The 13,622-nt window shown below is 38.5% G+C and overlaps 1 protein-coding gene across 2 annotated transcripts in view; it reads right to left on the bottom strand.

The window, feature by feature from the left end:
• Positions 1–11,066: 11,066 nt before the first annotated feature.
• The window catches only part of LOC114707352 (selection and upkeep of intraepithelial T-cells protein 8-like), a 30,165-nt gene continuing 27,609 nt past the window's right edge, over positions 11,067–13,622 (bottom strand). For both annotated transcript variants that reach the window (XM_037202817.1, XM_037202818.1), the window contains exon 8: positions 11,067–12,978. In XM_037202817.1, the coding sequence (XP_037058712.1) occupies positions 12,938–12,978 (41 nt within the window). In that variant the 3' untranslated portion in view covers positions 11,067–12,937. The remainder of the gene's footprint in view (positions 12,979–13,622) is intronic.

Here is a 13,622-nt window from a genome sequence, read left to right as displayed (position 1 = left end):
CTCTCTCTCTCTCTCTCTCTCTCTCTCTCTCTCTCTCTCTCTCAGCAGCTATCAGTTGTCAATGACTGCTCAACTGTGGGAGAAAATTCATAACAAATATCTTTCTCCATGCAGGGATTTGGTCTGACTTGAACTTGAATAGGTTTTGTACATGCTGTTGTGACCACTGTGAGTTCATATGTGCAACTGTCCTGCAGTGTCCAGAAGACTCTGTTTCCTTGTGTTAATGTAACATCTCTGGCTCTTGTACTCCTCCATTTCTTCCACAATGATCACTAAGCTTTGAGGGGGGATGGTTTAGATGTGTCATTTAAAGTTGAATATTCCTCAGTCTCTTATTCTTTACATCTTGGCCAGGTGAGAGTCTATGTGTTAATCACTATCTACTGCAAATAGAAGCTTCTCTCCTGGGGGTTGAGATAAGCATCAATTTATGATTATAGACATATGTCATCAAGAGTTAGTTTATCACTGTGGCATTTCATTTATCAAGATAATAGCATTAGGTTCTCTTCTAGATAGGTAATGTGACCTATCTAGCCAGAAGTTGTAAACCAATAATTGTGCCATGTATGGGATCCACCAAACTGGAAAATCTAAAATAAATGAATGGATATATATATACATATATCTCCAAAAAGAGTTAAAGCAAGATAGAATAAATAACCCAAACAGACCTATAACACTCAATGAGACAGAAGCAGTAATTAAAAATCTCCTAGTTAAAAAAAGAAATCCCAGGACCAAACAGAATCAGTACAGAATCCCACCAGGCCTCCAAAGAACTAATATGACTATCAATCTATTTTACACCTAGAAAAGGAAAAAAAATCAAACTCCTTTTTTGAAGCCAGTGTTTCTGTGGTATACATACCAGACAAAGACACAACAAAGAAAATATTATAACACAATATTTTTGAAGAACAGAGAGGTAAAAATTTTATTACTTGCAAACTGAATTTAAGAACATATTACACAGATTATCCACTATAATCTAATCTCTCATAATAATTTCCTCCCAACTTCATATACTCTCTCTCTCTTTTCTCTTCTCTTCTCTTCTCTTCTTTTATCTTCTCTTCTTTCTCTTCTCTTTCTCTCATGATCACTGAGTCCATTTAGTGATAACTGTATGTGTAAGGTATGGGAGCATAGGATGCCTCTTTGGGGTCACATTAATAAAGAAACTAGCTCTCACCAGTTACCACACACACAGTAGCCATCAGTTGCCAATAGTCATTTAATTAAAGGTGGGACTTCAGCATCCCCCAACTCATCCATGATGAAATTTTGGCTTGCTTTATCTTGTACAGTCTTGTGTATACAGTCCCAAATGGTGTGAGTTTGTGTGTGTAATGTGTTGTATGTATGTAAAGTAGTGTTTTACTTTAATAATCCACTCCCTCTGGCTCTTATGTTCTTTTTACATTCTCTTGCATTTTGATCACTGAGTACTGGGAAAGAAAGTGTGATAGAAATGTCCCATTTATATCAGAGCACTTCACCATCTCTTATTATCTTCACATCACCTGATTTGGGGTCTCTGTATTAATCATCATCTATTGCAAAAAGAAGCTTTTTTGATAAGTGTTGAGAGATGCATGAATTTTTTTTATCCCACTAAAATAAAAACTATAGAAGAGATAGATGAATGTCTAAATGCAAAGATGAATAGAGGTGATGTAAATAATTTAAGCATGCATAAAATCCATGAAATAGAAGCACTGACTTAAAAATCTCTCACCTGAAAAATAGAAAAGAAATGGCTTAGTTTCTAGATATGTGTGACTTACTAATGTTAAATCAAAGGGAACTAAATAATTTAAACTGATTTATAACCACAACAAGATAGTAGCAGTTGTTAAAGATCTCCCAATTAAAAAAAAAGATATACAACCCATGGCCATAAGGACTTAGCACAGAATTGTGCCAGACCTTCACTCAAATAACACCAATACTCCTCAAATTATTATATAAAATAGGAAAAAGAACATCACAATTCTTCTTTTTTGAGACAGGGTTTCCCTGTGTAGCTTTGCACCTTTCCTGGAACTCGCTTTGTAGATGAGGCTGGCCTCGAACTCAGAGAGATCCACCTGCTGCTGCCTCCCAAATGCTGGAATTAAAGGTGTGCACCACCACTGCCCGGCAAGAAGGAATCTGATCCCATTACAGATGGTTGGGAGCCACCATGTGGTTGCTGGGAATTGAACTCAGGACCTTTGTAAGAGCAAGCAGCGCTCTTAACCACCAAAATTCTTTATATGAAGCTAGTATTACCTTAATAACTAAACAATACAAACATCCAACCAAAAAAAGGAGAATTGTAGATCAATCTCCTTCATGAACATAGATGAAAAATTCTCAATGAACAATCTGTAATCTGAAGTTAAGAACACATAAAAAGATGATCCACCACAAACAGGTTTGCTTTATTCCAGAAATGCAGGAAGGTTCAATATGTGTAAATCAATAACTGTAATTCAACATTTAAGTAGAGCAAATAGATAGAAACCAAATGATCATATCATTAGATGCAGAAAAGGCCTTGAGCAAAATGAAACATTCATTTATGAAAAAAGTCTTGTTGAACCTAGGGATACAGGGACACAGCTTAACATAATAATGGCAATATATAACAAGCCCACATCCAATATCATGCCAAAGGAGAAAAACTCAATACATTTCCACTAAAATCAGAAATAAGACAAGGATGTCCACTCTCACAACTATTTAACATAGAACCTAAAGTGTTAGCTACAATAAGATAAAAATGGAGACCAAGTGGACAAAAAATAAATAAAAGGAGAAGATGGAGAATACTTAATTCTATCCATAAAAGACACTAAAGACATATTAGAAATGTGCCAAAGCTGAAGAAAAACTCACCAAGGGAGCAGGGCACAAACTTACCACCAAAAGGTATCATTTCACTGTACCAATGGCAAGCAAACTAAGTCAGAAATCAGGCAAACAACAGTTACAAAAAAAAGTTATAGAATGTATTTATCCAAAGAAAGTGAAATATTTGTACAATTAAAACCTGAAGAAAGAAACTGAAGAAAATACAGGAAAATGAAAGATATCTCCCATGTTCATAGAATGGTAGGACAAATATTGTGAAAATGGCTGACTTACCAAAAGCAGTGTACTCATTCAGCATGATCCTGATTAAAATTCCATTGTAATTCTTCTCAGAAATTGAAAACAAAATATCAAAATTCCAGTTGAAACACAAAGCACCAAGAATAGCAAAATAATCTTGAATAAAAATGTTGAAGGTATCACCATCCCTGTTTTCAAGTTATACTAAAGAGATACCATAATAAAAACAGCATGGTACAGGAATAAAAATATACATACTGATAACTGAATAGAATTAAGTACCCAGGCATTGACCCACACTCCTACAGCCATCTGATTTCTAACAAAGATAAAAAAATGGACATTGGAGAAGAGATAGCATCTTTAACAAATGATACTGGTCATATTGCATAGCTACATGTAGAATAATGAAACTAGATGTTTATCTCTCAGCCTGCACAAAACTCAACTCCAAAAGAATCAAGGACTTCAACTTTATGACCAGATACCACATATTTACTAGAGGAGAAAGTATGGAGTATGCTTCAGTTTGTATGCACACGAAAGGACTATTTGAACAGGACCCCAGTAATTCCAGCATAAGATCAGACAAATGGAACCCCACAAAACTGTTTTTTTTTGTTGTTGTTGTTGTTGTCATTTAGGGTTTTTTTTTTTTTTTAAGACAGGGTTTCTTTGTGTTTCCTTGGTTGTCCTAGAACTAACACTGTAGCAGCAGGCTGGCTTCAAACTCACGGAGATCTGCATGCCTCTGGCTGTCTCATGCTGGGATTAAAGGCAGGTGCCACCACTGCCCGGCTAGTTGGGGTTTCTATTGCTGTGAAGAGACACCATGATCATGGAAAACCTTACAAAGGAAAACTTTTAACTGGGCCTGGCTTACAGGTTCAGAGGTCTAGTCTATCATCATCATGGTGGAAGCATGGTACCACACAGGCAGACACAGAGCTGGAGAGGTAGCTGAGAGGTCTACTTCTGGATCAGCAGGCCCCAGGAAGAGGGAGGTATAGAACTGACTTGAGCATAGTGACACCTTTATTGTGGAAGTAAACAACATCAACCTAATTGGACTTAAGGACCACTCAAAATAGGAGAATTCATGCCAGGTACTATAAACATAGCCAACTACCCCTACCTAGTGAGTCAATAACCCAAGAGGAGAACCTAGTATGGCCACTTTATAAAATCAATGTAATCTCTGTGTTGTACATGCTTGTCCTCACTCCCACAGATGAGTGTGTCTCCTACCACTCATCAAAGAAGCTTCTTTTTGTAGCAGATGACTACTGTAAAGATCCAGAACTAGTCAAAATGCAGAGAATAAGTGACTGTGGCAGTTAATATGACAGTAAGAGTAGAAGGTCCAGGACACCTGCTATGAGAGAGTGCTTCCTATACATGTCAGGGAAGCTGTACTATTGGTGAAATTATTAAGGCCACTCCACTTAGTTAAAAGGAAGATTTATTTAGTGGGAAACTTACAGAAAGGGAAAGGTAGGTCGCAGGGTCCGGGGAAGGTGTATCACAATCCAGCGGTGTTCTCTGGAGCTCTGCTCAGTTCACCTCCACCGTTCAGGGTCCCAGCACAGAGAGAGCGCTCGCCCATCCAGCTCTCAGGTCTCCAGGTGCCTCAGCATGACAGTTGTCAGAGTCTCAATGGGGGTTGGAACTTCCAGATCCAAGCTGGAATGGCTACCCACTACACTGTACCCATGAAATAATATGACTGACTAAATAAGACTGACATAACATGCTATTGAGGATATGGAACATTTCTTAGGCTCTCATATAAGATTCATTGCTACAGGCAATCAATGACTAAGGTTAGCAGAATAAATGGTAATAAACATTAATGTGAATGTGATGAAAAGGGAAATATTGATTCTCTGCTGGCGGTATTGGAAACTGGTACAGGCATTGTAGAAACCAGTGTGGAGGTTGCTAAAGAAGCTAGAAATAGATTTGCTGCAAGATCTAGCTGTACCACTTTTAGGCATATACTCAAAGGACTTGATATCCTACTAAAGGGTTAATTGCTCATTCAAGTTCATTGTTATATTCATGACAGTCAAGAAATAGGTCAGGACCTGTCCCTGATGCATGAGCTGCCTCTTTGAAACCTCTTCCCTGTGGTGGGATGCCTTGTTCAGCCTTGATGCAGTAGGGAGGAGCTTGGTACTACTGCAACTTGATATGTTCTGCTTTGTTGATTCCCAAGGAAGAACTTATCCCATCTGAATGGAGAGAGAGGAGTGGATGGGGGGGAATAGAAGGGAGGTGGGGGAGGGAACGGGAAGAGAGGAGGAAAGGGAAACTGTAGTTGGTATGTAAAATAAAAAGAAAAAAATATATTAAAAATAAGGTGAAGGTAAAAATAAGTGTGGTATATTTATACAATGGAATATTATTCAGCTGTTATGAAAAATGAATTTGTATTTATTGTTAGTTTTTCCTCCTAGCATTCCATCCTTCATTCTGACCTTTCTTCCCATTCCACATAGCCATAAGGAAGCATACTACTCTAGAAGCTTCCTAAAATATATACACAAACATATATAAAGAATTTATATGGAGTTACCCTATAATGGAGCAACAATGCCCATACCCTTACTAGACACCACAGACTAACAAATGCAAAGCCCAATACTAGGAATGGATTGCCTCTTTTGGATTTGTTGGCCAGTGAGCTCCTACAAATCCCCAAACATTCAATGCACTTGGTTATCTTCCAGAACTTAAGAGCAAGGCTTCCTAGAGCTCTGCATGGTGATTGGCTGTGGATCTTTACATCTGCTTCAATCAGTCATTGGAGAAAAGCTCTGTGATAACAGTTAGGGTATTCATCAGTCTGATCTCTGGGGCAACACCGGGTTTTTCTCTATCCCCATGATATCTCTCTCTATCATGGTATCTCTTTCATTGCTTCCCCCTCCCTCCCTGTTCCAATCATCCCATTCCCTTGTGTTCAAATCCCCTATCCCTTACCCTCCATTGCTCTTCCCCCATCCCCAGTTTACTCATGGAGATCTCATCTATTTCCCTTTCCTAGGGCAGTCCATGCATACCTCTTTGGGTCTTCCATGTTAGTTAGCTTCTCTGGAGTTGTGGGTTGTTGCCTGATTATCCTTTGCTTCATATCTAGTATCCACTTATGAGTGGGTACATAGAGAAGAGGGATTCTATGAGCAAGTGCATCAGGATCATAATGGGGAAACCTGCAGAGATGACCAAACCAAACTAGAGGGAACTCATGAAAGTTGGATCAATGGCTATGGAGCCTACATGGGACTGGACTAGGCCCTCTGCATGGCAAGACAGTTGCGTAGCTTGGTCTGCTTGACTTGGGGGCCCCTGGTGGTAGGATCAGAATCCATCTCTGGTGCATGAGTGGGCTTTTTGGAGCCCACTACCTATGATGGGATACCTCATGCAGCCTTGAGGTAGGCAGAAGGGCTTGGACTTGCCTCTACTGAGTGTTCCTCCCCATGGGAGGTTGGGAGGGGGAAACTGAGGGTGAGAGGAGGGAAGAGGGGGATCCTTGACTGGTGTGTAAAATGAATGAAAAATTTTTCTTAATTAAAAAAGGGGGAAAATAAAAAAGAATAAGGTCTTAAAGCTGAAGACATAACATATTTGAGTTACAGAACACATAAAAGATCAAGCTGGGAGGTTCTATGGAAAATAAAAGTAATATCAAATCTTTACCAGCTGTAATCCCTGTGAGCTATAACAGTGACCTGCCAGGCAATACATGCCCACTGGTACAATAGTAGTATTTATGTCAGGTGTTGATATTGGGACAAATAATCTGTAACTAGATAGGACATAGATTCTATAAAAACCTTATAATTACTTTGCTAATGAGATATATTATTAAACTAACTCCTAATGACCCATAATTACATGGATAAATTTGTACATCTCTCTAAGTCATCATAGAAGGCTCTTTCCCCTGTATCTTTTGTTTCATAGTTATCATTTAATTATGTTTCTCTCCTCCATTTCCTCTACCCAGTATGTCCCATATACTACCTCTCCACTCTCCTTCAAATTAGTGACCTATTTTTTACTAGTTCTTATTGCATGCATATATGTAAATGTTTTTGTATGTTTATACATATATAAACATAACCTATTGAATCTGTATAATGCTAACTGTATGTATGTTTCTAGGGTGACAATTTGGCACTGGACCACCAGTTGGCATTTACTTACCTGGGGAAGAACATCTTTCCCATTCCCAGCCTTCTTCAGTTGTTCATGGTTCTTTGTATATTATTGAAGACTCGGGATTTTCTCCACACAGCTTGGCATGTTCACTAATGGCATCTTTGTTTTGCTCACATCTTTGAACAGCTCACATGTTCAGCATGAGCAGTCACACAAGTGAGACTCTATGGGTATATCTCCTGATATTACTAAGAGATGCAATCTCAATGACATTCTGGCTCTTAGCAGTTCTTCTGCTCTCTCTTCCAAAATGTTGCTTGAGCCTTAGATGTGGGAGTGTTGTGCAGGTGTCCACTGGGACTGGAGCTCCATGTCTCTGCATTTTGATTGTTTTGGGGTTTTTTTTTGTAATGGTCTCAATCTGCCACAAAGAGAACTTTCCTTGATTATGGATGAAGACTACACTTATCTGTAGATATGAGGACAAATTTTTAGAGATTGTTATTAGTGATTATGCTGCTTTATTAAATCAGTGCTTGTAGATTCTCCTCTAATAACCATGACATCACTAGTTCTAAGTAGTTAGCTAAGTTTCTAGTACCAGGAAAGGTCTATCTCTTGTTGTATAATTGGAGAGTAATTGACTACCACCAAGATATGTGTACCCTACTGCACCGTTATGATTATTTTTGCTGGTTATTGATGTGATTCATAGGTGTCACAGCTGTGTAGGACTCTTAGTTTCCTCCCTCCTTAGGAAACTTTCATGGAGACTTTTGATGCCATGAAAGGTAGTCCTCAGGGAGAAAGCTTTCAGGTCAGTTCAAGATCAGGTCTCCAGGCCCTGGTCCTTAAGTGCATGGCATCTTCAGCAAGAGAGACTTTTAGGTGACTTTTAGGTGAGTAACCAAAGACAACAACAACAGGTTGTTTGGGGGAGTCTCTTGGACATCCCAGCCAAAAATTCAAAGAGAGCTATAGAAGCCTCTATTTTATAGTACATGATGATTATCACAGAGTGTTGAATGCTCATCCATAAATGAGATATACATATCACACCATTTTCCAAAGGCTTAGGGCTCATTGTGAATCAAGAAACAGAAAGACTGTAAGTGCCAGGGGTGGTTTATCAGTACAAAAAATCACGTTTTTCAGACAGAGTAGGACAGTTGCACATAAGAATCCATAGCAGTTGAAATAATATGTATAAGATCTTTACAAGCTTAAGCCAGAAATATGTTAGCATGGAGAGAGGAGCTGAGGCACAATATTCCACCCCTAGTTAAGGAGGTATGGCAATTGATAGCCTCTGGGAGAGGGAGAGGGAGAGGGAGTTTTCTCTAAGGGTGCACTTCCTGGTAGGATACCAGGTTCCAGTGGATGATCACACCTCCATGAGTATATGGACTTTGTAGGTTAAAAAAAAAAAAACACAAAACAAAAACAGAGGACACAAACTTGTGTGAAGCAAAGGGGGTATCTCTGGAAGGAGTAGGGAGAATGAATCATTATGATCAAAATATAGTATGAAACATCCTCAATGATGGTGCACATCTTTAATCCCAGCACTTGAAAGGCAGAGGCATGAAGATCTCTGTGATATCTAGCCCAGCCTGGTCTTCAGAGTGAGTTCCAGGACAGCCAGGGCTACAGTGAGAAACCCTGTCTTGAAAAAAACAAGGAAATATCTCAAAGAGCTAATACAAATGAGAAAAACAAAATCATGAATGTTGGAAGAAATGGATGAATTTGTAAACAATTGTCTTTATTGAGGTAATCTGGACACAGAAACATAAACATTTCATGTTTTCTCTCATATGTGCATGGGAGCTTTCATTTTGCAGATATGTAAGTTTGTTTTGCAATGTTAGGAATTTATAAATGACCATGGGAGAGTGGGGATCTTTCAAAGGAGAGGAGCTAGAATAGCCATATAAAGGCGAATAATAATGGAACAGGAAGGATTCCATGAAGTGGGTGATGGAAGGGCAGGGTAGAGGAGGGAGTATGGGGAGAGATAATTAATACTGAAATCCTTTTGAAAAAGATACATGAGAACAACTAAGCTAATTACCCAACTCTGAAGAAAATTTCTAAAATATATACATATGTATGTATATATACACACATGTATATATACATGTATGTGTGTGTGTGTGTGTGTGTGTGTGTGTGTGTGTTTAAATAGGGTTATCGTATAATAAAGGGGCGATTCCTCATTAGATACTTCATGATGGTAAATACAATGCCCAATAGTGGTACAGAGTAATTATTTTTTGAGTTGTTGGCTAATGGAGTTCAACAGACCCTTTTAGGAGCCTTGTGGCCTAGTTTTAGATCAGTATATGTGTTAGGGGACCAGGGTTGGGGTTCAGCCCTGACCTATAGAAGGGTCCCTTGAAGGTGGGAGTGAGTAATTGAGAAATGATATTTAAAAATACAGGTGAAGAAAAATACAGAGACACAGGATCGCTTCAGGAGGGCCCTGAGTCAATATCCAGCACCCTTGAGTTTATTTCTAATAGAGTTTTTATATATTAGCAAAGGGATTGGCAAAGACCTCCCTTTCTCAAGATCAAAGCACAATGTACAAACAAGTGTAGACCCTACAAAACACCTGGTAACACACCCCATGGCAAAGCATCTTGTGATTAGGCCTTGAAGTATAAGACACCTGATAACCATGCCTTTGCACCCTATTATGCAGCCTTGGAGAGCAACATAAACTCTGACTCCCTGACCTTGAGTCAAACCACAATTGGAAGCTTTGTGGACTTTCACACATATGAATGCATGTCCAATGAGTCTCTGAGAGGCAAGATCCTTGGAGACATTCTCTCACTAGGCAAGAACCAGAGGACCTCAGAACAATACAGAATACCGCTGGGGTAGTGTGGCATACATGCTGTTCTCTTCCTTATGATGATGATGATTCTCTTGGTGGACTTTAGTTTCACTTTGTCAGTCATGCATATGACAAATGTAATCATTTCCTGAATCCCCACTTTTATTTCTCAAATATTTTCCCCTAAATATTTGTTGCTTCTCAGGTTTCTTATCTAAAAACCCCTGCTGTGAGTCTAGACCCTAGAAAGTGTTCTGTTCCAGTGGTAACAGGATCAGCAACAATCAAGTTAATGGGCACTAAAAGGAAGCAACACAGGTGATGTTAACTGTGTCTTCCCATTCTGGAAAAAAAAATACATTAAGAATGGTGTGGCATTATAAAAAAAGACAAGTACCTTATCAAAGTTTACCCTTTATAGAGAGGCTTAGGTGTATAGGACCCTTTTGTAGAACAAGGAAACAGAAAAATACAAGCTAACTGTATGCCCATAGCTTATGACAAATCAACCCTGTTTCTGTAAATATGATTTGTTAAGTTTTAAATAATATTATTGTTCTTGAGAATGTGTGCCTATGTCTATCACCTTTTAACTTTGTAAGGACAGGATGTACTTGGTTCAATATTTAGCCAAGTAACAAAATATGGAGCATTGTTTTTCATTTAAAAGTTGTTTTGATTTAAAAGTTTAAAAAATGTTTTTTATCAGAGGTTAATTCTAGGTTGGGTGTAAAAATATGTTTGTTTTTAAAGTATGAATAAAGCTGGCTTGAGCTATTGGGAGCTGCCATGCATGAAAGTCATCTGGTGGTCAGACTCTTCTTTATGCTGATACCCCTTCCCCATCTGAGGACCTGAACCTAGCTGAGTCAGGACCCTGGCAAGACCCCAAACATTACAGGCTGTTATGAAACCTATAAGATACAATAAGAATAGAACCAATAGATGTTGTATACATTATAAAAGTACAATGTATTAAATTGTTTTATGCAACAGGATATAAAGAGGCAAAGAATCCACTAATTTCTCAATCCATGAATCTGGATGTCTTTGCAGTTCCAATACAGTGTGGAAGTTCTGGAAGTTCCATGGAAAATTACTGATTCTTAGTCCACATTTGAAGGCCAAAGATGCTTGAGTATCTCATCAGAGGATGGTAGCAGCAGCAGTCATAGACACATTTGCAAAGGCAGGTAGGTGACAATATTTATTTTTCAGACTCCAAAAGCAACACCCACTTTGAGGTCAGGTCTCCCCACTTCCCTACCTCAGTTAATTTTCTTCTCTTAATATATAGGTGGGGCCATTGTTTCTAGGACTCTGGACAGAAAGCAGTACATCATGGAAAGAGTAAATAGCAAAGCGAAATCACTCACAAAATGCTTAGAAAATAAAATAAAGAAATAAGATGGAGGCAAGTTCCCATTATTCTCCTGAGTGTGTGACCACATTACCCAGAGATCCTCTGCTAGTCTTCACTTCTGAAAGATTTCACTGTCCTTCAATATTACTGTACTGGTGACCAAGCTTTTATCATTTGGACTTTTGGAGGTACTTAAAATCTAAACAACAGTGGACATTCTTTTGCATCTGTCTTACACTGTAGACTTTTCTCTTAACCTGTTTTCTTAGAACAACTCATTGAAGAATCTGGAACATGAGCCTAAATTTTGTTGGTTGCTTCTCTGCTGTTTTGTTTCATATGTTATTTTTCTCTTTACTATAAATAGATGTTAGAAAACAGGATAAATCATTCTCTTTCAAGTTCTCTTATCAGAAGCCATAATAAGTAGAATAGTATACTATTCTAAGTAGATTAGTTATCTTATCTTCATTAACAACATAATCTTTGTTTTTGTGATAGTACCAACTATTGATATTCATTGGCTAGGTCATGAATAGAGTTACCTACTGGTAGCCATGGAATGTTGCTATACATTTCTTCATAGAGAGGGGTATAAGCAACATCTACCCACTCTCCTAAGGTCACAAAGTAAACCAAGGCATGCATACTGGATAGTTTTGTGCATCAACATGACACAAGCTATTGTCATTAGAGAAAGGAGCCTCAGCTGAGGAAATACTTCCTTGAGATCATCGGTGAGACATTTTCTCATTTTGTGATCAATGGGGGAGGGCCCAGCCCACGGTGGGTAGTGCTATCCCTGGGCTGTTGGTCTTGGGCTTTATAAGAAGGTAGGATGAGCATGCAATAGAAAGCAAGCCAGGAAGCAGCTCCCCTCCATGGATTCTGCATCAGCTCCTGCCTCCAAGATCCTACCCTGCTTTGAGTACCTGTCCTGATTTCTTTCAGTGATAAACAACAATACTGAAGTGTAAGCCTAATAAACCCTTTCTAGCCCAATTTGATTTTTCATCATGGTGTTTTATCACAGCAATAGAAATCCTAAATAAGACAAACTGGTATCAGGAGTGGGGCATTGTTGTGACAGACCTGGCCATGTTTTTGGGAGGATTGTGGAAGGGCTTTGAACTAGAACCATTGAGTTTTAAGAGCTAAGTGGGGTATTCTGTGGAACTTGGAAGAAAGAATGTTAAGAACAGTACAGAAGATTGAGGCCTGGTTTGTGAAATTTCAGGGGGATTATTAAAGACTCTACCAGGACGATTAGTTTGAATTAAGATTCTGTGGTTCTAGTTAGTGGGGGCTGAAGAATCACCTGTGATTAACAAGATACAAGAAATACTAAAGCAAAAATTTGCTTTGCTGGAAGGCTTGATGCTGGTTGGCTGGAGCTAAGAATTTAGGGAAGGTCAGTGGGGAGGGGATTGAGAGCTGTGGAGAAAGGAGAATCTTCAGTGTTGGGTCTTTCTCTCACTCCCATTACGGCACCAACCTATGAGTAAAGGAGATTGCCATTATAAACCATTTCATTAACTGTTTTTGCCAGTCATTTTTTGTTCTATCCTAGGTCTCTGGGCTATCCAGCCTCTGGTTCTTGGGATCCAGGCAGTGTTGGGCATGTGCTCCCTCTCATGGCTTGGCACTCTGGTTAAACCAGTCATTGGTTACTCACCCCTTCAAGTTCTGTGCCACAATTGCCCTAGCACATCTTGCAGTCAGGACAGATTGTAGGTAAAAGAGTTTGTGGCTTGGTTGCTATTCTAGTCAAGTACAATATTTTAAAAATATTTTTGATCTACATTGGTATAATCTAGGGTGGTATAATATGTAGATTCAGAGGCCCAACTATGATTTCACATCCTATCATTTAAATACTCATTAATTTACAACTACAATATACTTTTACATTAACATTTCAATAATTTACTTTTGCGTATTTTCTACATATTCATAGTTTTATCTTTCCTTATACCCACTTTAGAGAAATATTTCTCAAATGATTTCATAGATTCACTTGTGTTAGTGTATTTTAAAATCTTTGGCTAATTTTTGCTCTTATGAGAAACTATTTGGAATGGGTAAAATTATAAGCTCAAACACTTCAGGATTTCATACATTGTTAATTTTTTCTAATAT

Source organism: Peromyscus leucopus, chromosome 2, assembly GCF_004664715.2.
Source record: "Peromyscus leucopus breed LL Stock chromosome 2, UCI_PerLeu_2.1, whole genome shotgun sequence".
NCBI lineage: Eukaryota > Metazoa > Chordata > Mammalia > Rodentia > Cricetidae > Peromyscus > Peromyscus leucopus.
The sequence above is the reverse complement of the archived record's forward strand: the minus strand, read 5'-3'. Positions and strand labels throughout refer to the sequence as shown.